Source organism: Oreochromis niloticus, linkage group LG14 (genome assembly GCF_001858045.2).
Source record: "Oreochromis niloticus isolate F11D_XX linkage group LG14, O_niloticus_UMD_NMBU, whole genome shotgun sequence".
Classification (NCBI taxonomy): domain Eukaryota; kingdom Metazoa; phylum Chordata; class Actinopteri; order Cichliformes; family Cichlidae; genus Oreochromis; species Oreochromis niloticus.
In genome coordinates this window covers 16,601,372-16,625,593 of record NC_031979.2, presented here as the reverse complement: position 1 = coordinate 16,625,593, position 24,222 = coordinate 16,601,372, and the positions used below count along the sequence as shown (strand labels likewise).

At 41.1% G+C, this 24,222-nt stretch overlaps 4 protein-coding genes across 4 annotated transcripts in view; 2 read left to right on the top strand and 2 right to left on the bottom strand.

Annotated features, from left to right (window-relative positions):
* Positions 1–22,890, top strand: part of LOC109194374 (P2X purinoceptor 5) — a 77,741-nt gene extending 54,851 nt beyond the window's left edge. Inside the window, exon 14 of the transcript XR_003213847.1 lies at positions 22,560–22,890. The gene's annotated coding sequence lies outside the window, so the exon portion shown is untranslated. The remainder of the gene's footprint in view (positions 1–22,559) is intronic.
* On the top strand, positions 889–21,972 carry LOC100706726 (P2X purinoceptor 5). Its single transcript, XM_019345394.2, has 11 exons — positions 889–1,420; positions 17,283–17,433; positions 17,527–17,598; positions 18,863–18,938; positions 19,069–19,165; positions 19,517–19,597; positions 19,713–19,854; positions 20,600–20,736; positions 20,882–20,975; positions 21,236–21,301; positions 21,398–21,972. Exons 1-11 carry the CDS (start codon positions 1,296–1,298, stop codon positions 21,521–21,523), a joined length of 1,167 nt encoding a protein of 388 aa, XP_019200939.1. The 5' UTR covers positions 889–1,295; the 3' UTR covers positions 21,524–21,972.
* On the bottom strand, positions 8,460–10,114 carry LOC109194651 (uncharacterized). Its single transcript, XM_019345395.2, has 2 exons — positions 9,020–10,114; positions 8,460–8,601 (listed from the first exon to the last, which is right to left on the bottom strand). The coding sequence occupies exon 1, from the start codon at positions 10,040–10,042 to the stop codon at positions 9,275–9,277; it is 768 nt and encodes a 255-aa protein (XP_019200940.1). The 5' UTR covers positions 10,043–10,114; the 3' UTR covers positions 8,460–8,601; positions 9,020–9,274.
* On the bottom strand, positions 13,434–17,275 carry LOC109194650 (leucine-rich repeat extensin-like protein 1). Its single transcript, XM_019345393.2, has 2 exons — positions 15,770–17,275; positions 13,434–15,351 (listed from the first exon to the last, which is right to left on the bottom strand). The coding sequence occupies exon 2, from the start codon at positions 15,089–15,091 to the stop codon at positions 13,691–13,693; it is 1,401 nt and encodes a 466-aa protein (XP_019200938.1). The 5' UTR covers positions 15,092–15,351; positions 15,770–17,275; the 3' UTR covers positions 13,434–13,690.
* Positions 22,891–24,222: the final 1,332 nt, after the last annotated feature.

Here is a 24,222-nt window from a genome sequence, read left to right as displayed (position 1 = left end):
AACATACGAAAATGTAGTAAAAAGTCTCAAATTTATCCCCTTCTTCATATTTTTCAAAACTATCCGGCCAAACTATTCGGGCCAGATTGGAGTCTGGGGCCGATTCTGGTCTTGATGCCTCATGCTTGACACCCCTGAACTCAATAATTTATTCCCAAAGTGTGGTCCGAGCCTTTTGCGAATGTTGTCCAGGTGGGCAGCAGCAATAACAAACCCAGTATCGGGGCAAAACGTGTAACAAGCACGTTGGTCGTCTCCATTTGAGGACATGCATGCAGAAGTTGCAGTATGTTGCAGTACACTGCAGTAACAGTAGAGGGAGATATTTTATTTCAAGCCAACATGAAAATAATCACAGCATTAAATCATACATTATTAACACATTCAAATGTAAATGTTGCCCAGCTTAAGAGTGTCAGACACTAAGGACTCTGGATTGCACTCGTTTTTTGCTCACTAGCGAGTTCTTGGCTTTAAACCAATGACTGTATTGCTTTAAATATATTATCTAATATATAATAGAAAGTGGTCACTTGTGTCCCAGTGGCAGGTCGGTCAAACATTGGCCTTCCCACTTTGCATATGACTTGTCAGTTTATACCCAACAGCTTGTGCAGTTAATGTTTTTTGAATAAAAATACATCGCTTTCCTGTATATTTTGCTTAGGGTGCAGATTTAAGATTGGGTGAGCCCCATGGGATTTTCATGGGCTTTTTAAGTGTGCCGCAGCAGTCTAGTCTTTGACAGATAGTTCTTTAGGTCTGTCAAATCTGCCAATCCAAAGTATTTCATTTTTATATTTTAGTGGGCGATTAAGGCGGGATTATAAATGATTAAATTACAAGTTAAATAAACAGAAAACCAGTTAAAAGGGAGGTGGGTATAAAACAACACAACATCAGTGCATATATGATATTAAAATAAATAAGTAAATAAAAAAAGAACAAATCCATTTGCCAATGCAGTTTAAAACCAGAAACAGGTAACTATTAACAAACGTAATACTGAACACAGATTTTAATCAGGCATTTTATAGGAGACTCCCTTAATCTGCTTTTACAGTTAATTGTTGCGTGTTGATGTTCTTTTACCTTTTCTATTCTGCCTTTGATACTTTAGGGAAGTCCAACAGTAATACCTAAATACAAATTGTGGTTCATGTACGCTTGGAGATAGGCGGTGGTTGTGCAATGAGGTGTGTTTTCACCTCCTGCGGGCTGTTTGCTGTAAGAATCTTTCCATCACCAGGTTTCATGTGAACACTGACATCAAACTGCAGACTAAGAGCTGCGTGATGGCCACGTTCGCGATCAACTCCTTACTGAACTACAAAACAGAAAAATACATTGTTACAAAAAACAAGGCAGTCGGAGTTTTGCACAGACTTTTTCAGTTATCTGTCATTGGTTACATAATAGGGTAAGTGCATTATTACCACGTATAATTTCCTGTATATGTTATTGCTTAATGGGTTAACTTTTAAAACAGGTCACTGAACAAATATAATAATATTTGGGCTTTGTCTGTAGTATGTCTTTTGGGTTCACAAACAGACTAAAAAAATAAATATAAATTTTTTAATGAGCTATTCATTGTTTGATTGTATTAAATAGTAGGCTATTCGCTCGTTACACGCTTTTAGTCTTTAAATAAGTAAGCAGACCTAAAAATGAAATGCTCTGAATGTCAGGATCATGACCTGCTGTGCGTTTGAGCAAATACCACATAAAGTTTCTCTTTCACTTTTTATTTTTTTTGCCTGAACCTATGCGCACTTGTGGCATGTGGTTCAGCAAGGGGTAGGTTTGGTTTTGGCATTGGTGGGGACGGATGATTCAACCACTGAATCCTGCCCTGTTTTGTTTTTTTGTCTTTGCTACTTAATAAAAAGAGGAGAAATATACTTGCCTACATATCCTATTCTCAGTAGCGGTTTTAGATACGGGCGACACGAGCGGTTGCCCGGGGCGGCATCGTGGTGGGGGGCGGCATCACGGGCATCGGCAAAAAAAATAATTGCTCGTACTCATGCTGCCCCGACGGCAGCCAGCGTATATTGGGAATGGCATAGGCACTGATCGGTTTTCTATCGCCCATTTGCTGGGAGTAAGGGCGCCCTCCGTTTGCGAGGGGCGCCTGCTGCTTGCGGCAAAGGGAGGAGAGGAAGGGGGCTGCGGGGGATTCTCTGGCTGGCTGGAGCAGCATCTAATAACCAACTCGCAAAATAAAACAAAATAAAAAGAAACCAACAAACACGAAAACACCAGACATCATGATACAGACTTATAATTTGCACCGATGTTTTTTCAAAATTCTATACGGGAAAAGTGAGCGCGAGAGCCCTCGGTGCGCCTGCGCGCTGCTGAAGTCAAAGTAAACTTTATTGTCATCTCCGCTACATACAGTCCAGTATATAGAGAGACGAGACGACGAGGCTCCAGTTACAGCAGTGCAAGTAAACGAACAATAAATATTTAAGAGTAAAAAAATAAATATACACTTTAGGACCAGGAGTAAAGGGATCAATAACAATTTAAATGTATATTTTATATTTTGTTGATTTAAAGTCTCACACACATTCCGTTTTTAAAGTTTTAAAAAAAGAGAAAAGAAGAGGAGTGTAGCGACTTCCACAGTTGCTAGAGGCCGGGGATTGAGCCTGCCTATTTGTCTGACGCGCTGTCAACTTTACGCAATAATGCGAGAGGTGGAATTGCTTGCTTGTTTATTAAAGTGCTTGAAAAGTTTACAAAGCAATGTGATCGGCTCGCGATTCAAACTCTTAAAACATCACAGGCTCTAATGCAAGAAGGGGAAACTCGTTGGTTGCGGTCAACAAAAACTACGGCTACCCAGCCCTGCTCTGTCAAAATCAAACCAGTGAATGACAGACTGACAACGCCCTCTTAATGTCGCCGCTAGCACCCACGTGACTCCCGTTACACATCACCATAGCAACCAAACAAATGAAAACCCAGTGATCATTAAAATTCAATACATTTAATTATGGCTCCTACAAGGAGAAACGAGCAAAAGATACAGGTAAGCAGATGTGTCATTGGATAATGGCAGGTCATGTATAAGAATCAGAATACTTTCTTAATCCCTAAGGAAATAATGTGGGTTACAGTTGCTCCAAGAAGAAATGGTAAAAGTAGTAACAGTAACAGACTAAACTCCAAACAATATATACAATATTCTACATGCTTTTAAACCATTTAAAATCACAATATAGTTCAGTGATTCCTGATATTAAGGACAAAACAGGTTTTAATTTTCTAAAATATATTTTTTGATTTTTCAGAAACATATTTCCATATAATTGTTACACAAAGTTTTGGCTGTCTCACCATGTTTTGGTACAATCTCCCAGGTGTAACATTTTTTAATAATTTATGTTTTTGCTGGAGAAGTGCAAGATTTTTGTCAACACCGTCAGACACAAAGAAATGCAAAAATATATATTTTAAATTAAGTTGTTTCAGCTATTTTGACTATTAGCAGCTTCTCTGTTCTACTATTTATGCACATATGTTTTCAAATGAATTATACCATGTTTAAAAGTAAGATTGTTTGGCTTTTTATTATTAGAGTTACGGTCATACATATTTTCAGAAGCTTGTATTTAATCTCTATAAGAAACAATTATATTTAGCAGCATGCAAATTAGACCTTTATTGAGAAAATTATGTATTTTTATTGGAAGATCATGAGGGAGGAAAATATATGGTTCTTCAAAAGAGAAAAATAAACAAACTCCATATTATGGAGTTAACAAGGTGCTGACGGTGGTGACACAAATCTGAGGGTGGCGACACACTAGTAGAAAACAAGTTATTATTTCTTTCAAGATGACCATTAAACCTTAACAACTTACGTAATATCACAAGACACATCATAACAATTCTGTTTTTGCACATTTGCAAACCTTCTCTTCTGCCTTTTTTCTCTTTCTTTCAGATCACTAATGTTCTTTATTTTTCCCTCTTTCACTCTCTTTCTCCATCTTTCCCTTTCCTTTATGAGAAACTCTTTCTTCAACTCAGGCTGCCTGTTATTTTTTTCTCCTTTTTTGATACTCCCTGTTCCTTCTCTTTCGTTCCTCTACTGACAGGTTCCCCTTTGCCATTCTAGCCTGAAATGTACCATTTTGTAATTACTATAATTTTTCAGAACCATATGCATTTATACGGATTAAGGATGAATGTTCACAACACAATTATGTATTAAGCAACAGAAATGCTATCCGGTCTTTAAGTCTGATGTCATTAGCCGTTTCCAGGTCCAAACTCTGCTGCAGATCCCAAAGCCAAAGGAACTCTGTGGCATCACTGAGAGTTACAAACTGTCTAAATTCTTTCATCTTTAATAAAATGATCAGTGTGGCTGAGTTAGAAGTTAGCTCGCTGGTTTCCACCTACATTCCAACATAGATGAAGACAGAAAACTAAACAGCAGTGACTTTTGTAGGGTTACTGAAGTTGGACTAGCTGGTATATAATGATGTGCTAGGCTAGGTGATCGCTAGTGACACAGCTATGTTAGCATAACATAAACACAGTGAAGCTGGAGGATGAACACTTACCCTTTTCCACTTGATAAGGGTTTCTGATGGTTAGGCCAACAGTGATCACTGACTGTTTTTAGGGGCTTGTTCAGATTAAACAGAACAAGATAAAAAAGCATTAAAACATTTTAACAGCACAACAGGCTTAATAAACACAGAGTAGTTTAGGCCTGGAAGCAGGATTCATACATCATGACTTAAAGACCAGCTCTCGGGGCAGAGATAGCTCAGTAGATGCCACATGATCGGAAGGTTGGGCGTTCAAATCCAACAAACAGTGGCTATCCTGGATATGTAGCTGCCCACTGCATCACTGAGTGAATGGGTTAAATACAGAGGACTAAGCTTTTTCCTGCAGGATTAATAAACAATGAGATTCAAGATAAGGCAAATTTGATAATCTTCGACACATCTGTAAAGCAGAAATATCAGTAAAATACACAGGAAGTAATATGATGAATAGCACACTTTTGTGGCATCTGTCAACACCATTAGAAAAAGGGTCAACACCATCAGACAAAAATCCTGATGGTGTTGACATCTGATGGTGCTGACAAAATACCCTACTTTCTCTCATAACATAGGTTTTTCTGACAGAAGCCATTTTGTTTTTCATCAGATGCTTATGGCCTCTACAATCTACCTAAATGAAGCTCTTTTTACAAAAAAAAAAAAAAAAAATTAAATCTTGCATTACATCGACTTTGGTGTTGACGCACTATGGTTGTGACACAGAGTTTTATCAGAAAGTTATGCCATAAATGAAATAAAAATAAAAAAAATTATCACAGCAGTGACCTCAGGGCATGTGTATCAACCAGGAAGTGGTAAAGGGGTCCTCAGAGTGCAAGCTACCCACAATAATTCCTGATTTTTTTGAACTTTTAAAAAAATCTGATGGTGTTGACAAAAACTCTGGACACGATTTTAATCACTTAAAAAATGTGTAAAAATAAATTTTCAATATCATATTTTGATATTATATAAGGTATTGACTTAAATACTTAGTGACAAGAGCCATGATGTTTAATTTTACATTACTTTTAATTTTTTCTGTATTTTAATATTATCACACCTGCTTCTGGACAATGGATTTTTAAGGTACTGGTAATCTATTGTACCATTTAAAATAAATATGTATGTATAAAAAATGCAAAATCATACTTTTGTTGTATAAACATTGCCTTGGTTTGTCTTTTAGTCAGTTGGGTTAACACTTGTATTCATATTTTTAACCCCCAAAATTGGGTTTTATCTGGCGGACATGTTTTGTCTCAAAAATCACTGAGTTTTATATGTGACCCCCCAGCAAAGTTATACAACACTTTAGGCACACTATTGCCCCTATCAAATCAGTGAGCTGGGATTTTTTATTCTAAACATGAACTACTGTTACAGCAACAGACATGGACTCCTGGTGCCCCACACAACAACTCAATGTCCACTATGTGAAGGAGCCAAACACATGTGTCACGGCCTTTTATGTTCCAAATATGTTCCAAACACCAAAAAAGTCCAAGAAAAGGCTGTGGGTGGCAACGGGAGGTTTGTTTTAGAACGCACTTCTGACTCCATTGTTTAAAAATCATATGCCATTTATTTCGTGGAAATTATAAACAAAAATCAGCCAAATAACTTCTTAAAACTTAAAATTAAATGAAAGTTAACTTAATTTGCTTTAACAACTTCAAAAGTGGTCAAAAAATCATTTTCTAACCCTCCCGTCCTCCCATCTGACATTTGGCAAACAAAAAACAAAAACATTTACCACACTCCTCCAGGGTACTCTTAATCCCCTGATTAATGGGAGGGTCCATAAGCTAATAAACCAATCACTTTCCAAAAAACTTTCTCCAAGAAAATTGATTACAAATTTTCATAACAAAACTAGGTCAGTATATTCTTACAACTGCAAAGAAAAAACAAAAATGAATATAAATTGCATTTTATAAACGTTCAACATAAATGGCCACAACACACATGCCTTCTCCTCTCGTTAGCTGAGATAAACTGCTGGCATATTTGTTTTACATCTATACTGTCCAGTCTCTCCTGGTGGACATGGCAACACGTTATTCATGGTTACATACAATTTTAGAATGATGTGCGCTAAAGCCTAGCACATACTTGAAAACCGTGAGACCTCAGAATTAGGGAGACATTCAAAAGGGCCGTTTGGAGGGGAGGGGGGGGGCTATATTTTATATATATATGTATTTCAATATATCTGTATATATATATATGGAGAGAGAGAGAGAGAGAGAGAGAGATACATATATACAGATATATAGAAATACACATATATATGTATATCTATATATCTATATATATGTATATATACATATATATATATATTAAAAAAAAACTTCTTACAGTGTTTATTTATCGGATAAACCGATGTCACCGTTATTATTGTCCAGCCGGAAACAGGCCAGGGGTGTCCAAATTCAGAGGCTGTGTCCACCTGAGGACCCGGTGTTGTGCCAAAAGTGATTGCCTGCCAAAAACTGATTTCCAATGTTTCCGTTTGTTTTTTATGTGTAATGTCGTTATGTGTGTTGCTAAATAGACTTCGGTGAACAGGTATTGCAAAGGGGTTATGTACAAAATTTTAAAAAAATTACCTGTTTCTCAATTATCTTTGTAGCTGTGTTATTGTACTTAATTATAATCAATCAGCTTCCTTTTGTCCACTTAAAATATGTTTACAAAACTGAAAGGCACAGCCAATCACATTGGCCATATTTGTCACATGAGGTAGGACTCCAGTAGAGAACTTAATTTAACTTTTTGTGCACCGCTAGGCGAACGAGACGTTGACAGACTGTTTTTTTTTTCTTTCTATCGGTTTTGTTTTTCTTTACTCGAAGAGATCAAATTATTGGTGGACAATTCAATAATCGCTGGATATTGGTGGGGACATGTCCCTTCCGTCCATGCCAAATCTACGCCCTTGTGGTTCAGCGTCTCGCTTTACCCGACACAATTCAAAGGTGTTGCCTGGGACACAACAGGGGCGGAAAACAGAACATAAGGGGCCTATTCCTGGCTTATCGATGACAGACGAAAACTGCACACAGTAATCTTTAGCGGTCATGTGGGTAGAACGTAGTGAACTGTGCATATAAGTCTACACAAAACAATTTTTACAAAACAGTTATCTTAATAACTGAGTTTAAATGTTGGGGGGGCTTTAATCAAAACTTTGTTTGTGTTAATAGTGGAGGCTTTGATGCTGCTTTGATCCCTTAGAAAAAATAGGAAAATGGGTTAGTTAACCCCTGTTAGTTCAAATGTGATTAAGAAATTACACTGTGTTAATGAGGACTGCTGAACACAATGAAACAGCAGGTCCTTCTCCAAATGATCTGACACAAGGTGAGATCATATAGTGGCAACTAAAAATTATTATTAGGAATCATTTTTGAGGATTGCAAATGTGGGGAGATTTCAAACTGTGCAGACTTTGTGGAAAATGTTTTATCATAGATTTTCATTGAACATGGTATATGAACTGCTCATTACTGGCCACCCCAACAATACCCACTGATTGTTGTGTACAGCCGCTGGCTCACTTATTTGTTTAAAAGATGCGTCAGAGATGTGGGTCAACATGGAAGAGGGCCGCTCAGACTGCTTGTATATTGTCACAGTTTGCTGATTTGGGGGACTGTTTTGAGCGTGATGTAAATACAGAACACAGGCAGGGGTTAACAACAAAACAATCTGCTTTATTTGGCTGTTGTAAAAGTCCAAAAGGAAAAACAGAAGCCTAAGAAAGAAACTAAACTGAGGCATGGGAACAGACTGTGTAGAATATATATACGGGAAGGGCGGTGTATACGAGTCTGGCCTAAGTCTTCGGTCAGAAAGACTGCAGCAGTCCAGGAGTTTTTAGTTCACTGTCTTTAATGAAACTTCACAGAAGAACTGGTTACAGCAGGGCTTGCCATGATAAATCCAACTGTGGTACAGCCAGATATGCACTTATAATTGTGGCAGATGCAGTATTGGTGACTATAAGCATGGTTTTCTGGAAACAGAAACAGGCAATACTATAATTAGCAGGGTCAAAGATAACTAAGCAACAATCAGAACACATCATCTACTCAGACACAGCAATATTTTACAATGTCCACAAGGGGTCACCGTAAGACCAGAAGTTGGCTAAATGGCACATATATTCCCAGTTGCTAGTACCAAGGCAAGAATGTGGCAAGCTAACAACAGCTAAACTAAGCAATAAATAACAGAAAAATCCTTTAACCGCGGGATGTAATCGTTGGAGGAGATTCTGGCCACTGGTATTAACTTAGTGCAAATTAACTAAATAATTAAATAAACCTACTAACGTGATATCAGTGTACCGAGGCATAACTTTAGCTTTAACATGCACAAACAACTATAACTATTATTGTACCAGTTAACCTGTCAAAGGTAATAACACTTACAGTTTCATTAACGCACACGGAATCACACAAACTGCGTTACAACTGCCATGCTCTGTCGCTGCGCTTTTCGTCTCTCACTCCCACTCTCCCTCTGCGTGATGTGCACATGATCAATGATGCGCTCATTTGGGTGCGCTTGATTCTTGCCTCTAGCCATCCTGAGGCCGAGTCAGCAGGGAATTTGCACAGCCGCCCCCAAATTCACTAAGTGAATTTGCAGAACACAAATGTCCCTGCTGGATAATATACACCCCTTCAGTCCTCTGGCAATTTTGGAAGAGTGACGAGCTTCGTCACGGGGCGAATGTATTTAACTCCTTTTATGTCGACCTCAGCTGTGCGTATCTTGCCATCATCGCTGGGGATTACTTTAGTTACCCGCCCAACTGGCCACAGAGCCCTTGGTAGCTGTGGGTCAATCACCATGACCACTCGATCTACTGTGAGATCTGGGGTACCGATGCGCCACTTTTGACGGAGCTGAAGGTTAGGTAGGTAATTGCGAGTAAACTGAACCCAGAAATGGTCGGCAAGCACTTGGCTGTGTCTCCAGCGGCGGTGTCCCAGTAGGTCACTCTTGCTGTACACTGCTTGTGGTAGGGATGCGTCTCTCCGCCCCATAAGCAGAAGGTTAGGAGTAATGGGATCAGGGTCCGCAATGTCTGATGTTGCATAACCAAGAGGTTTCGAGTTAAGAATGCCCTCCACTTCTACAAGCATAGTCATCAGCACTTCTTCTGGGACAGCTTGGTCTTTCAGGACGACACGCAGGGAAGCTTTGACCGACTTGATTTCCCTCTCCCATGTGCCTCCAAAATGTGGAGCAAGTGGTGGATTGAATTTGAAATCAATGCTCTGTTCAGCGAGCTGTTGCTTCAAAACTGGTTCCATGGCAGCAAAATCTTCTCTAAGTTCCCTCTCTCCTCCTCTGAAGTTGGTGCCACGATCACAGAGAATCTCAAAGGGTTTTCCTCTCCTTGCCACAAAGCGCCGAAGGGCAAGCAAGAATGAATCTGTGTTCATGCTGCACAAGAGGTCCAGATGTACGCACCTGGTGGTCAGACATTTAAAGATAATACCCCACCTTTTCTCATGCCTCCGTCCTATTTTATGGTGTAAGGGCCAAAGCAGTCGACTCCAGTGGACCAGTATGGTGGTTTAGTGATGCGTAATCGTGCAGCTGGTAGGTCTGCCATCTGGGGAGTGACTGGTTTGCTGCGCCATTTACAACATTCCACACAGCTGCGTTGATGTCTCTTGATGATCTGTCGGCCGCGAAGTATCCAATAGGTCCTCCTTATCTCTGCGAATATACGGTCAGGACCTGCATGTAACAGACGGTTATCATAGTCCTGCACTAACAGCTTTGTGACAGGGTGGTCTGGTGCAAGAACTATAGGATGGATGGTGTCCTCTTTCAGATTGTCAGCCCTCCGGAGCCGACCTCCAACCCTGATCAACCCTACAGTATGGTCTAATTCAGGTGAAAGCGCCAGCAAGCGGCTGTTAGGGCTGATAGTTTTACCTGACTGCAATGCAGCCAACTCTGCCGGGAAACTCTCACTTTGTGACCTTTTCAGGAGGGCAATTTCTGCCTCCCTACGACTGGAGGCAGTCATCGGTGGAGCGGCCGCCCCGTGGAGGGCGTGATATGTGGCATGTACCAGCTCAGTCCAGGAGTTGAACTGGGTCAGATCAGGTGTCAGCGGGCTTGTGGAAATGTTGCCACAGAAGATGGTGTCGCGGATCTCTTCCTCCTGCATCGAGCTCACTGTGGGGTGCGTAGGCCAGCTAGCGGGAGGCTGATGGAGGAATGCTGGGCCATCTGTCCAGCGGTCTGGCTTAGTTAAATCCTTTAAGGATTTCCCACGTGTGATGTCATCGGCAGGGTTCTCTTCAGAGGGAACATATCTCCAGCTCTCAGCTCCAACAAGCTCTTGAATTTCTGCTATTCGAGTTCCCACAAACACTTTATACTGCTGGGATTCAGATCGGATCCAGTGAAGGACAGTGGTCGAATCGGTCCACAGAGTAGTTGTCTGTAATGGCAGGGTTAACTCGGTCTGCAGAACTTTGGCTAACTGTGCTCCTGCTAGGGCAGCACAAAGTTCCAGGCGAGGTATTGAGAGCTGCCTTTTGGGTGCCACACGGGATCGGGCCATCACAAATGCCACTTCAACTTCATTGCTGTCAGTCTCTACTCTCAGGTATGCAACCGCACCATAGGATCTCTCTGAGGCATCACAGAAGATGTGTAGGTTCACGGGGCTCCCAGCCGAGATACCAGGAGTGTAACACCTTGGCAAGCTGAGGTTTGGCAAGTATGGCAGCTCACTTTCCCATGCTAACCATACGGACAGGAGCTCATCAGCAATCGGCTCATCCCAACCCCTCTCTTTCTTCCAGAGTGCCTGAACCAGAACCGTGGCTTGCGTTGTAAAGGGAATGATATAACCTAATGGGTCATATTGGCTTGCCAGTACTCTGTAAACATATCTCAGGGTTGGTGCAGTACGTGGAATGGCACGGTGCTTGTATCCCAATGTGTCAGAGCTGCAGCGCCACAGGAGACCAAGGGAAGACTCTTGTGGTTCAGTCTTGTTAGTGGTCAGCCATAACTCACACTCAGTTGATTTGGCTTCAGTTGGTAGGTGAGAAATAACCTCAGGTGCGTTGCTAGCCCACTGCCTTATCTCAAATCCTCCACTGGCAAGGAGGGCTCTCATCTTGTCTATCAGGTTTTTTGCCTGAGTCTGAGACTGTAGAGACTAAGCAGTTATCCACATAGAATGCATGGAGCACAGAGTACAGTACCTCTTCATTGTCTTCGCTGTGATCCTTTACATGGCGCTGCAGGGCATATGTAGCACAGCATGGGCTACATGTGGTCCCGAAAGGAAGGACACGCCACTTGTACACGTCTGGGCTGCGCTCCCTCTCCCCATCTCACCATAAGAAGCGTAGAAGTGGCTGGTCCTCAGGCAGAAGGCGCACCTGATGGAACATGCCGCGAATATCTCCACTGATAGCTACAGCATACTCTCTGAATCTCAACAGCACGCCAAGCAGTGTTGACCCAAGAACCGGGCCAGGAAGCAGGTTCTTGTTAAGAGAAGCTTGCTTGTAGTTAAAGGAGCAGTTGAAGACGATTCTGGGCTTGTTGTTGTGGTACACAATGTGGTGCGGGATAAACCATGATTCCGCAGAGCTGCTCACCTCATTCGTGCTGATCTTTACTACATAACCAGCTTTCTCCAACTTGTGAATTTCCTCATTGTAGACAGCAGCTTGATCTGGACTGTTACACAAACGTCGCTCTGTCGCTCTGAGGAGTGCCATCACTGCTGTGGGAGGTGCCCGAAGAACAGGTGCATTCTGTCTTCGCAACAGTGGAGTAGCATAGCGAGCCACTCCATCGACGGTGACCCGGATAGTCCCTTGCTCCAGTCGTTCTATGGCTGCTTTATCTTCGCCTGATCGCATCACCTCCTTGTTGGTGTGGAAGGGTAGGGTGTCCAGCTGCCAGAGTCTCTGGACATGTTGATGCAGCTCATCTGAGGAGGAGAGAGTGGACAAATGCAGACAGCTTCTCTCATCTGTTGGTTGCTGCAAAAAGCTTGCTGGTCCCTGAATCGCCCACCCCAGCATTGTGCACACAGACACTGGGCCACCAACTGGACTGGTACGCACAGGCTGGGTAGGTATTATCAGGTGGGGGTTATCAGAACCGATAAGTAGCAGGGGCTGGACTTTGTCGAAGGACTGCAGGGATAAGCTTCTCAAGTGTTTGTATCGTTGTGTCAGGAGGTCAGCAGCACGTGATTGCTCTGCCAGAGTTACTTCGGCTGCTGTAAAAGCCTGGTGAATGTCATATTTCACTCTTCGGTTTGTCATACCTGACACCTGAAAGGATACAGTGGCTCCCTTCAGCTGTACGATTTCTTGTCGAATTGCCCTGAGGGACAGAATCTCTTCTGTTCCCACAAGGCCAAGGTGATGGACGGCAGCAGGTAGTATGATTGTTCTTTCAGAGCCATCATCCAGGACAGCATATGTGTCCAGTGTTTTCTCCCCATTTTGCAACCGCACTGGGACAACCTTTAGCATTACTCGCCCTGAATGGCTGACTTGGTCCAAGAAAACCATGTTGGAGGACGTATTTACGGTCAGGATGCTCTCTGCAGCAGCAACATCATGTAGTATGAGCAGATGTTGTTCTCCACATGTTGCACAGGGCTTCTTCAGAGTGCAGTTTTCTGGGAAATGTCCTCTCCCACATTTCCAACATCGTTTTTTCTCTTTTATCCAGGTAGCCCTGGCAGTACAGGTGAGCGTGGCAAAGTCAGCACAGGCATTGAGGTAGTGCTCCTGGTTATTACAATAAGGACAGAAGGGCTTGAAACGATCTCTCTTCTTCAGGTGTGGTACAGTGGCAGGGCTCGGAGAAGGATTAGCGGGCTTCGATCCCTGCTGACTCCCAAGCAGAATAGTAGCAGGTTTGACCCTCTGTTGTCTCACTGCTTTCCGGTCCTTGTACTCAGTATGTGCTGGTATAGCTGGGAAGGGGCTTGTGATTTGGCGAGACACTTGCAGAGTCTGGGCCTTCCTTTCCAGCCACTCAGCTAGATCAGGGAGAGTGTATGTACGGTCACTGCCACTTTGGATAATTCCTCAGTTAAAGCAATGTTCAGCAAATGCATCTCGATAATTAGTGGGGAGTTTGGTGAGTAGAGTGTCCACATGAGACCCACACTTCAACTCTGACGATGAGGGGCCCTCCATTGTACTGAGCATCCCCACTAGAGTTCCAACTGCTGTAGCAAAGTCCTCAAATGCTTGATAATCTCCGGCCCTGACTGGAGGGGCATTCAGAATGGCCTTCAGTTCTCCCTGCACTAGCTGCCTTGGCTGTCCGTACCTCTGTGTGAGCGCTTGCATGGCACTTGTGTATGGGGTCTGACTGTTGACATACCTCTTTGCCACTTGAAGTGCAGATGGGAATGTGAGATGGTCAAGCAGGATCTGATACTTATAGTCTTCACTTAAATGCTTGTGTGGGCCAAGTAAGCTGTCCAGACCCTTTTTGAGCATAAGAAAATCACTCTCTTTCCCTGAGCTGAATACAGTCAGTTTGGGTTTAGGAATGCCAAATGATGAAGCAATCGCCATCTCCATCATACTTGGCTGATGTGAGCTGTCTACTGGGTGAGGTGTTGGATAGTAGGGCTGACCACGGGGTGGTCTAGGATAATGCACAGGTGGATATGGCAGTGGAGCAGACTGCCAGGCCCTGGGAAGTGCATCATACTGCTGCTCTGGCGGGACATGCTCAGGCTGTAAAGGCGTGGTAGGGGACACTGGCTGAGGCACGTGTGGTTCTGGCTGCGGTGTGATAGGGGACACTGGCTGAGGCATCATTAGAGAAGCAGGAGGTGGTGCGAAGGGCAATGCAGGCTGTGTTAGAGCAGGGGGTACAGGCTGCGTTGGCAACGGCGGCGAGCAGGCTGTAGGAGCTGTGGATGCGGGGGCCGGTACAGGCATGACTTCTGAAGCAGGTCGTGGGTCTGATGCAGCAGTGTCAACCTGCACTTGAGGAGCAGGGGCTTGTGTTGGAGCGTGCAGAACCTGGTGCTGAATGTTAGGTGCAGCTCTTGGACTGGGAGGCCGAACAGGGTAACCCAGTTCTAGATGGGGGAGGCTACTGTAATGTGGCTGAAATGCTGCATAGTGGTATGAAGGATAAGGCAGATGGGCACTCAGTGGATACGAAGGCAATCTGACCCTGTCCATTTCCACTTCAAGTTCTTTCATCTGCTGGCTTATCGTTTGCCAACGTGCTTCCAGCCGCTGCCATCTTTCCTCTGGACTTGCCGTACCATAATGACCAGCTGCAGGGTAGTTAGGGGAACTGCCAGGGCTGAGTGGTGATGCTGGTCTTACTGTGGTACTATAAAGACGGTGAGCTGGGTAGGTGAGTTCGAAGTCCTCCAGATGTCCTGGAATGCGTCGCACCCTGCTGGGACGGGGACTCAGTGCAGGCTGGTCGTCGTTAAACTCTCTGGGTGTAGCCATAGTGCAGCTGGTATACCATCCGGCTCGAAGGACCACTTGTAGAATATATATACGGGAAGGGCGGTGTATACGAGTCTGGCCTAAGTCTTCGGTCAGAAAGACTGCAGCAGTCCAGGAGTTTTTAGTTCACTGTCTTTAATGAAACTTCACAGAAGAACTGGTTACAGCAGGGCTTGCCATGATAAATCCAACTGTGGTACAGCCAGATATGCACTTATAATTGTGGCAGATGCAGTATTGGTGACTATAAGCATGGTTTTCTGGAAACAGAAACAGGCAATACTATAATTAGCAGGGTCAAAGATAACTAAGCAACAATCAGAACACATCATCTACTCAGACACAGCAATATTTTACAATGTCCACAAGGGGTCACCGTAAGACCAGAAGTTGGCTAAATGGCACATATATTCCCAGTTGCTAGTACCAAGGCAAGAATGTGGCAAGCTAACAACAGCTAAACTAAGAAATAAATAACAGAAAAATCCTTTAACCGCGGGATGTAATCGTTGGAGGAGATTCTGGCCACTGGTATTAACTTAGTGCAAATTAACTAAATAATTAAATAAACCTACTAACGTGATATCAGTGTACCGAGGCATAACTTTAGCTTTAACATGCACAAACAACTATAACTATTATCGTACCAGTTAACCTGTCAAAGGTAATAACACTTACAGTTTCATTAACGCACACGGAATCACACAAACTGCGTTACAACTGCCATGCTCTGTCGCTGCGCTTTTCGTCTCTCACTCCCACTCTCCCTCTGCGTGATGTGCACATGATCAATGATGCGCTCATTTGGGTGCGCTTGATTCTTGCCTCTAGCCATCCTGAGGCCGAGTCAGCAGGGAATTTGCACAGACTGGGACCAGAAGACTAAATCATGGAGGATGTGAGAAGGCAAAGCAAAACTAAATCACGAAGCACAAGGGACAATTAACTATCAAAATAAAGCAGAAAGTGAGAAGCGATAACTAAACTACACCAGCTTCATTGCCTTGGAGAACACCTACAATCTCAGAGCCAGTAGTTGGTTGTCGTTTAAAGTGCCCCTGTGTGAGCACAGGGTCAGGAAATTTAATTCTGTCTTATTTCAGCCCGTGGTCTTGGAATGATCTGCGGCTCAAGTTGAGATTGGAATCTTTTATCCATTTATCTAGTTTCAAACAAAAACTGGGAGAGGTTTTAGTCACCAAATGTACCTCTAAAATTGAAATGGGTGGACTTTGAAATCGTTTTAAATGTTGTAATGAATTTTATGTATTTTATTGTTTCATATTTTTTGGTAAATGTCAATAATTTTATACATTGTTGCACTGGTATATAAATTGGCTTGCTTTGTACTTTGCACACTGTGCTGCTTCTCATCTTGGCCAGGACATCCTTGTAAAAGAGAATTTCTAATCTCATCTGATATTTTTTTGTTGATTAAATAACAATTAAACAAAAGAAACCCAGATACACAAATGAATTTAATACAGGAGAACTGACACAAGATGATTGACCAGGATGAATAAAACTCTTGTGCAACCGAGAACCAAGAAGTAAATACAGTAAGGAAAAATATATAAAGTAAATATAAACACTATAAGCAAACCAAGAATTTGATTTTTTTTTTTTTTTTAATTAAAAGTCCAAAACTTCATAAACAGAACAACCAAGGATCATGACATGTATAGTGTCTAGAGGTGTGGGCTATGTGCATGAAGTCTAATGGTTGTGTGGATTTGCCGGGTGGCTTAGCAATACATGAAAATGTCGGTGAGAGCTTGCACAGGTACATTGGTGTGCTCCCTGTGGTGATCTAAACTGCTGTTTCATCAGCCTCAAACACACAGGTGTCCTCCGAACGTTCTCATTGTCTCACAGCACGTCCTCTGAGAACCACTGGTCCCACATTCAATAAACCCAAATGCTACTTGAGGTTAGTATTTGTAAGCTTTAAGTTTAAGCTCCCATCTGCTAAATAAAGTATTTTATTCTGTCTGTGGGAACAATGTTGTGTGGACTAAACAGCCCACCACTTTGGGACCCCTGACTAGCAGTATCACCCCTCACTGCATACTGTATGTCACAAAAGACAGCTGAAAAGGGCAAAAGAATATAAAATATTTGCATAAGGTTTGCACTAAAACTTTTGTCAAAGCTCTGCAAGAACACTGGGGATTTCTGCTTTGATTTAAAGGTGGGTTTTCATAGTCAAGCAAGGCTACCAGGAGATAGATGATGCCATCCAGAGTTCTGTCATAACTAAAGTGAAGGGAACTGCGGTGACCAACACCAGTGAATCTGGTCTGCTTGTGTGGGGACCTGAGGAGTATGTCATCCCCCCACAGGTGAGAACACTTTTAATATTTCAGACAGATTAAAGCCATGCACTGCTGATGAGACTTTGACATCTTGTCTGTTATTTTCTTTTTGTCATTCAGGGTGAAGATGTTCTGTTTGTTGTAACCAGCTTCTTAGAGACACCAAACCAGAAGATGGGTTACTGTGCTGAGGTGAGAACATTTTGTTTTCACTTTAAATCACTGACTGGGCATAGTAGACCACAGTGGTGGTATTTCTAACTTTAACTATATGAAACGGCACGCTAAGAGGTGTTTTCATTGTTTTCGGATTTGATGAATGGCAGCGGTGATGATCAGGTCGTTGTCTCAGTTGTAGTTGCAGGTCATTTTACAGACTCTGGCCCAAAGAAACATTTGCCATCAAATAAAACGATTCTTCTAAACGTGCCCTTGTTTTACTGACAACAGAAATATTGCCTCTCCTGTTGATTTCACTTTCACTTTAACCTTTCACCTGCCAGCCCAATTTTTCTAGCATGCACCACACCACAGACAGTTTCCTCTTGCAAGTACGGGTCAGATAGAGTGTGTCATACTGTGTTGCAAGTAAATGATGTTAACTGTAAAGAGGGTGTCCACTATTTATTTAGGGATTTGTTTCATTTTGTCTGTTACTTACAGGGAAAAACCTCAAAACTCTCAATAAGTGATTACATGAGATAAGTAACATCATAAAGTGCCAGAATGTGGAAGAATGATATTTTATGAAACTATTTTATCACTCTGCATGTGAATATAACAGACTGTGGAGGCTTCCTCCAGTCCTTCATGGCCCACCTGACAACGGCGTGATGTGTTTAAACTTATGCACATTGGTTTGTGGCTGACCTGTAATTCCTCTCCTGCATGGTAACATTTTGCTTGCACGGTAGCAGAGAAGTGTTTTCCTCACACCTCTTAACCCATTTTGTCACCTCCATCATCATCATATGAGTGTGTTTGTGTGTGTGTGTGTCACTATTCATGATTTATTTTAGCTCACAATATACAGTATGTAAACCCCAAAGACTCTCTTGGTTGCCTGAATGATAGTCATCGGCTAAAAAGAGCCAAACAAACAGCCATAAAAATCTGCTCTTATCTCACGCTTGCAGGGGAGCCTTTTGGTATCATGCAGCATGTGCCATTTTTAACGGTCAAGTTCTAGTAAAATAGAAATTTTCTAATCTATCATAAAAAAAGCACAGACATGCATCCATTTAACACCCTTAGCTTCATTTGACTTTCATTTTCACCATGTTGCTAGAATACAGAAATCTTCTATTTTATATTAAGATATTCTTGGATACTAACAAGTTCTGACTGCTTTAAATATACTGAAATTGACTTTTTGTGTTATATTTGTAAATTCCGACTTTGTATCTCTTATTTTTGACTTACATTTACATTTTTATTTATCATTTTTTGTTCTCAGAGCTACAAAGTGGCTAATGCTCGCTGCAGTGTTAACAAGGACTGTAAAAAGGGAAAGATGGTGGAGTCTGGTCATGGTGAGAAAGAAACATCCTAATATTAAATCAGTATTGTGAAACATGTCTGAATCTGAAACTCAAATGCATCATCTTTTCACATGATCATCTAGATGTTATTAAACTGTCTTTTTGTGTCTGTTGTCTAAAGGAGTCATGAGCGGCAAATGCATAAGAAATAATGAAAACTCCAATGGGACCTGTGAAATCTTTGGCTGGTGTCCTACTGAAAAAGACATCAAACCACAGTGAGGACAATGACCGATCCTCCTTTCTCTCTGCACTAACATGCACAAACATTCAGGCAAATCATGTGTAGTTGTCATTTATCAGGTCAGCACAGCAGGTTTGGCACTAAATCTAAACTGAGGATGTCCTACACTGAGACACTCAGGTTCATGACCCAGTCTTATAATAGTATTGTATCAGCTCACATGAAACAGCACTGGATCATAGATGGGTTCATTTTCCACTCAGCAATTCAATCACAATCCCTCTATATCTGCTACAGGAAGGTTTGACTTTTTGATTTGTTTTAATTGTTTTCTTATACATTTATTCACAAAAATTTATATTTACTTAACATTTTGTTTTCACAGAAAGCCTTTGCTCAAAAATGCTGAAAACTTCACCATCTACGTCAAGAATTTCATCCAGTTTCCTAAATTCTCATTTTCAAAGTAAGTCCTCTTTAACATTTACAACAACATCTCCTTGTACTTTTTGACTAGCTGGAAATTGCTGTGTGCAATAAGCAGTTCACATCGATAAATATGTGTTTTTCTTAACTCTGAGGTCCAACATCCTTGAAACAACTGATCAATCCTACTTGAAGAAATGCAGATATGATAAGAAACAATACCCCTACTGCCCCATCTTTCGCCTGGGAGACATTACGAGAAGAGCTGGATGCAACTTCCAGGACATGGCCACACTTGTTAGTATTACATTGTATTTTTCACAGAGTTTATACCCCAAAATAATTATGATGACTGAATCCATGACTTAAAGGGTTTTTTTTAGTTACTGTTATTAATCATGACCTTTGCTCATTGTTCTTGGGAGAAATTGTGAGACGACAGTCCCACTGAACAAAGTTTCTCATGTTTCCTACTTCATTAGGTACAAATGTTCAACTGACCGTTAACACAAATATCTAATCTGTCAATCACAATGCACCAAGTCAATGCATTTAGGAATTAAGACATGATCAAGATTACTTTCTGCAGTTTTATTCCTTTAAAGCCACAGTGTACCCATCTTCTGATAGCTTCTTCCAGCAGGATAAAGCACCATGTCACAAAAGTGTGACAAAACCTGATCTCAAACTGTTTTTGAACATGACAATGAGTTCACTTAACTATGGCCTCCAGTCACAAGAGCTAACAGAGAACCTGTGGAATATGGTGAGATGACAACAGTGTGGTTCTATCATGTCATGTGGACCAAACTCTCTGTGGAATATTCAGTGCCATGAAGAATTAGTTCTTCATGTCCTGAAGGATTAAAGGGGTCTGATCTGGTACTAGCAGGATGTAACTAATGTTTAACAAATATTTTCTATACAGTTGAGTATGAACACAGGTAAAACACCACTAGTGGAATGCATACAGGTACACAAATGTGAATAAATGTATAAAAATAAAAATCTTAGAATAAACATGTTTTGGCTGTTTTTTTAGGGTGGTCCTATTGGCATTGTGATACAGTGGGACTGTGACCTTGACAAAGGTACCTCTCACTGTAATCCAGAGTACCAGTTCACTCGCCTGGATGCCACTGTCTCCAACAAGAGCATCGCAGCAGGATTTAACTTCAGGTGAGGCTCACTGCAGAGCATCTTTGTTGGTATGTTGCACAGACACGTAAACGTCTTTACAACTTATCAAAGGAGTAAAGAACCATAACCATTCTCAATTATCTAAAGATTATTTTTGTTTATATTCTCTTTTCTTCTCTAACAGACATGCAAGATACTTTAAAAATGCTGCTGGTGAAAGCTATCGATCTCTATACAAAGTTTATGGCATACGATTTCATATCCTGGTACATGGGAAGGTATGTAAAAGGCATCAGAGACAGAATGAATGCACAAACTGTGCCAATGCATTACAGTAAGATAATTTATGTAATAAAGGCAATACATATAACACCACAAATACCATTATTATTATTAGTAGTAGTACCCTATCTTCTTAGGAGAGGGGTTATTAGGAATGATTTGAAAAGAGCTCTGCAGTCTTTGGTCTTTGAACAAAAATAAATTGTAATAAACTCACATTTAAAAACATCTCTTGGGTTTCTGATCTCCTCCACAGGCTGGAAAGTTTGCCATTGTCCCCTTGGTCATCAATATTGGTTCAGGACTGGCTGTGATGGGAGCTGTGAGTATCATTAATAATTAAATCAACATGTTATTAAATGAATTGAACAGCATTTTTGTAATATATCACAGAATTGAATAAAATTCTTTTCAACAGGGAACCTTCTTCTGCGACATTGTCCTCCTCTATTTAACTACGGGGAGGAAGTCTTACAATGACAAGAAGTTTGAAGTCTTAAAGTATGAAAAGCAACACACGAGTACAGATGTAGACATTTCTTAAGTTTTTTTCCACATAGAAAGGACCACAGTATGTTTGTATAAACAATAATGAGCTAGGATAACTTCACTTTAGATTTTTTTTAAATAAATATATTAATATGATATACAATTTGAATATTTGATTGATTTAATAATTGAGTCCAATAACATATGCTATTTAAATCAAGACATAAGCTTGTGTTTTGGGGTTAATTAAAAGCTATTATGGTCCTCACAGGACATAAAACATGATTAACCTTAAACATTTCCAGGAGTTATACTGAGCCAAACAACACTGATAATCACTTTATTACAAGTTCCCAGTTTCATTTGTAGTGAGGTGTTTCCATAGTGGTTTATTACTTGTTGTTAATAAAAAGTTCATCCATTGTTTTCGTCTGAAAACACTCCGCGTCCACACTATCGTTTTCAGTCGTTTTCACAGAGTTGTGCGCCCACATTGAAAGGGCCGAAAACGCTTACGTTCCAGTACTGCACATGCATGAAACACAAGACAATTCGACCTGCCTCATTTCTGTCTGCCGTTTATTTACTAACCGGCTCTCTGAAACGTCGCGGCAAAATGTTGAGGAAAAGCACAGAGTTTTTTAAATGGACTAACAATGAGGTGGAGTTGTTGCTGCGAGTAACACAAAAGTACAAAGTTGCAAAAGCGAGTGAGAATTAAAGAATTTGAAGAAAAGCTATCTGGAGCATGTACAAACTGATATTAATCTTTAATAGGGCTGTCAAATTGAGCGCAAACAAAACAACTGCTGTATAATGCACTCTGCTATCTTAGTTTAATTGGTCACATGACTGCATTGCATGACTGAAATGTGACTGAAATGTGTCCGAAAAGGCTCCGGGTTCAGTGTCCACACTGCGACGCGAAAACGGCATTTTCAAATGTATCCGCTTTGGAGAGCGTTTTCAAAACGCTGCGTTTTCCTTCACAGGAAACGCCATCTCAGTGTGGACGGAAGGCCAAAACGGAGAGAAAAAGAGGCGTTTTCAAACGAAAACATATTAGTGTGAACATGGCCTTATACTGCAAGGTCCTTACAGCACTAGAAAACCCCACGTGTAAGGGAAAACTCTCTTTTAACAGGAAAAAGGTTTCTGGCAGGGCCAGGTTTGGGTATAGGGCTGCCATCTGCAGTGGCCTGTTGGGGGTGAGAGGAAAGAGAAAAGAAGAAAAAGACAGCATAGGACAAATAGGGACAAACACGCACAGGGAAAGAGAAGGCAAAAGTGTAATTATATGCTGCAGTGATATGTAAACACTTGGGGAGTTAAGGAACGTGAGTAGTGAAGGAGTTTCACAGCAGTCTGAGCCTACTGCAAGATAGCTGAGTCATGGTTCTTAATATGGTACTTTGAGGTCTTTAAGATATGATTGGGGCCTGATTCGTCAAGATTTTAGAAGTGAGAAGGATTTTAAATACAATGCTGGATTCACCAGGGAGTCAATAAAAAAAACCTTTTCTCTTTTTCTTGTCCCTGTCAGCGCTCTTGTGCCACTGTTTTGGATTAATAGTCCAGCCTACAAAAAAATGCAAGCATGAACCATGTTTTCAGCATCACTCCTATATAGGAAAGTTTCCATTTAAGAGATACTGTGTAGATGAAAGAAAGCAGTCCTACATTTTTATTTAAATTGCCTAACGATGTATAAGCATGTATAATGTAAAAAGTACTGATACAAGCACAGACCCCTGTGGAACTCCATGACTGTGTGATGAATAGTAGAATGTCCAAGCATCACGAAGGGCTTTTGTTTTACTAGAGTAACAAACAATTTGCAGTGAGCATGTACCACTATAACCAACCAGTTCAACCTCTGTGGGACCAAAGTTTAGGTGCCTGTTTTGTGTTGTGTTCGCACATCCCACTGAAGATCATAACAAAGAAGGAAGCACTTCTTTAAATTTGATTACATCACTTCAGAAAGACATCTAGTGTTTTCCAGTGCTGTGCTGTGTTCTGTGAGACAACATAAGAGTTTGGTGAAATACTGTTAAATGTTCATTGAATGTTTTAGTTTAAGCACCGTGAAGCAGCTATTGTTCTGTTTTGGTATTATATTAGTAAAACTGAATTTATTTCACTTGAACTGAATGTAAGTGAATTGAACAAGAGCTTCAGAGAACACAAATCCCCACAGAAAGGAAGTGGTCATACGAAAACTTTGGTAATTTATGACGTTTCTGTTACATCACGCTGGCGCTGGGCTGGTTTTATTATAAAATGCTATATCAGCCTGTTGTTATAACAACACACCGATGTCTGACCTTTAACCTATTACCTTGAAACAATATATACTATAATTTTTCTGGGTCAACTTTGACCTTGGGCACTAACAATGAAGGTCAAGATCAAATGCTTAGCCAACCTAGCTACACATGAAGTTTGAAGAAAAACTGTTTGTAATATAATATTTGATCTGAACTGAGCAAAAAAAAAAAGTCTTCAGAACAGTTGATCTGTTTATGCTTGATTTTCAATGTTAAGTATTGGACATCTCATGTATGAAATGGGCATTCAGTGTCATTTTATCACAGTATTGTTTTTCATGCTTTATGTGATTTTGAAAAACTTCAAATAAAGATGTTGATAAGAAATTATGTGTTGTTTCTATCATACCTTTTAGTTACTTCCTGGGTGTGATGTTTTGTACCGCTCCTATGTACACATCTACACACAATGAAGACACTTGCA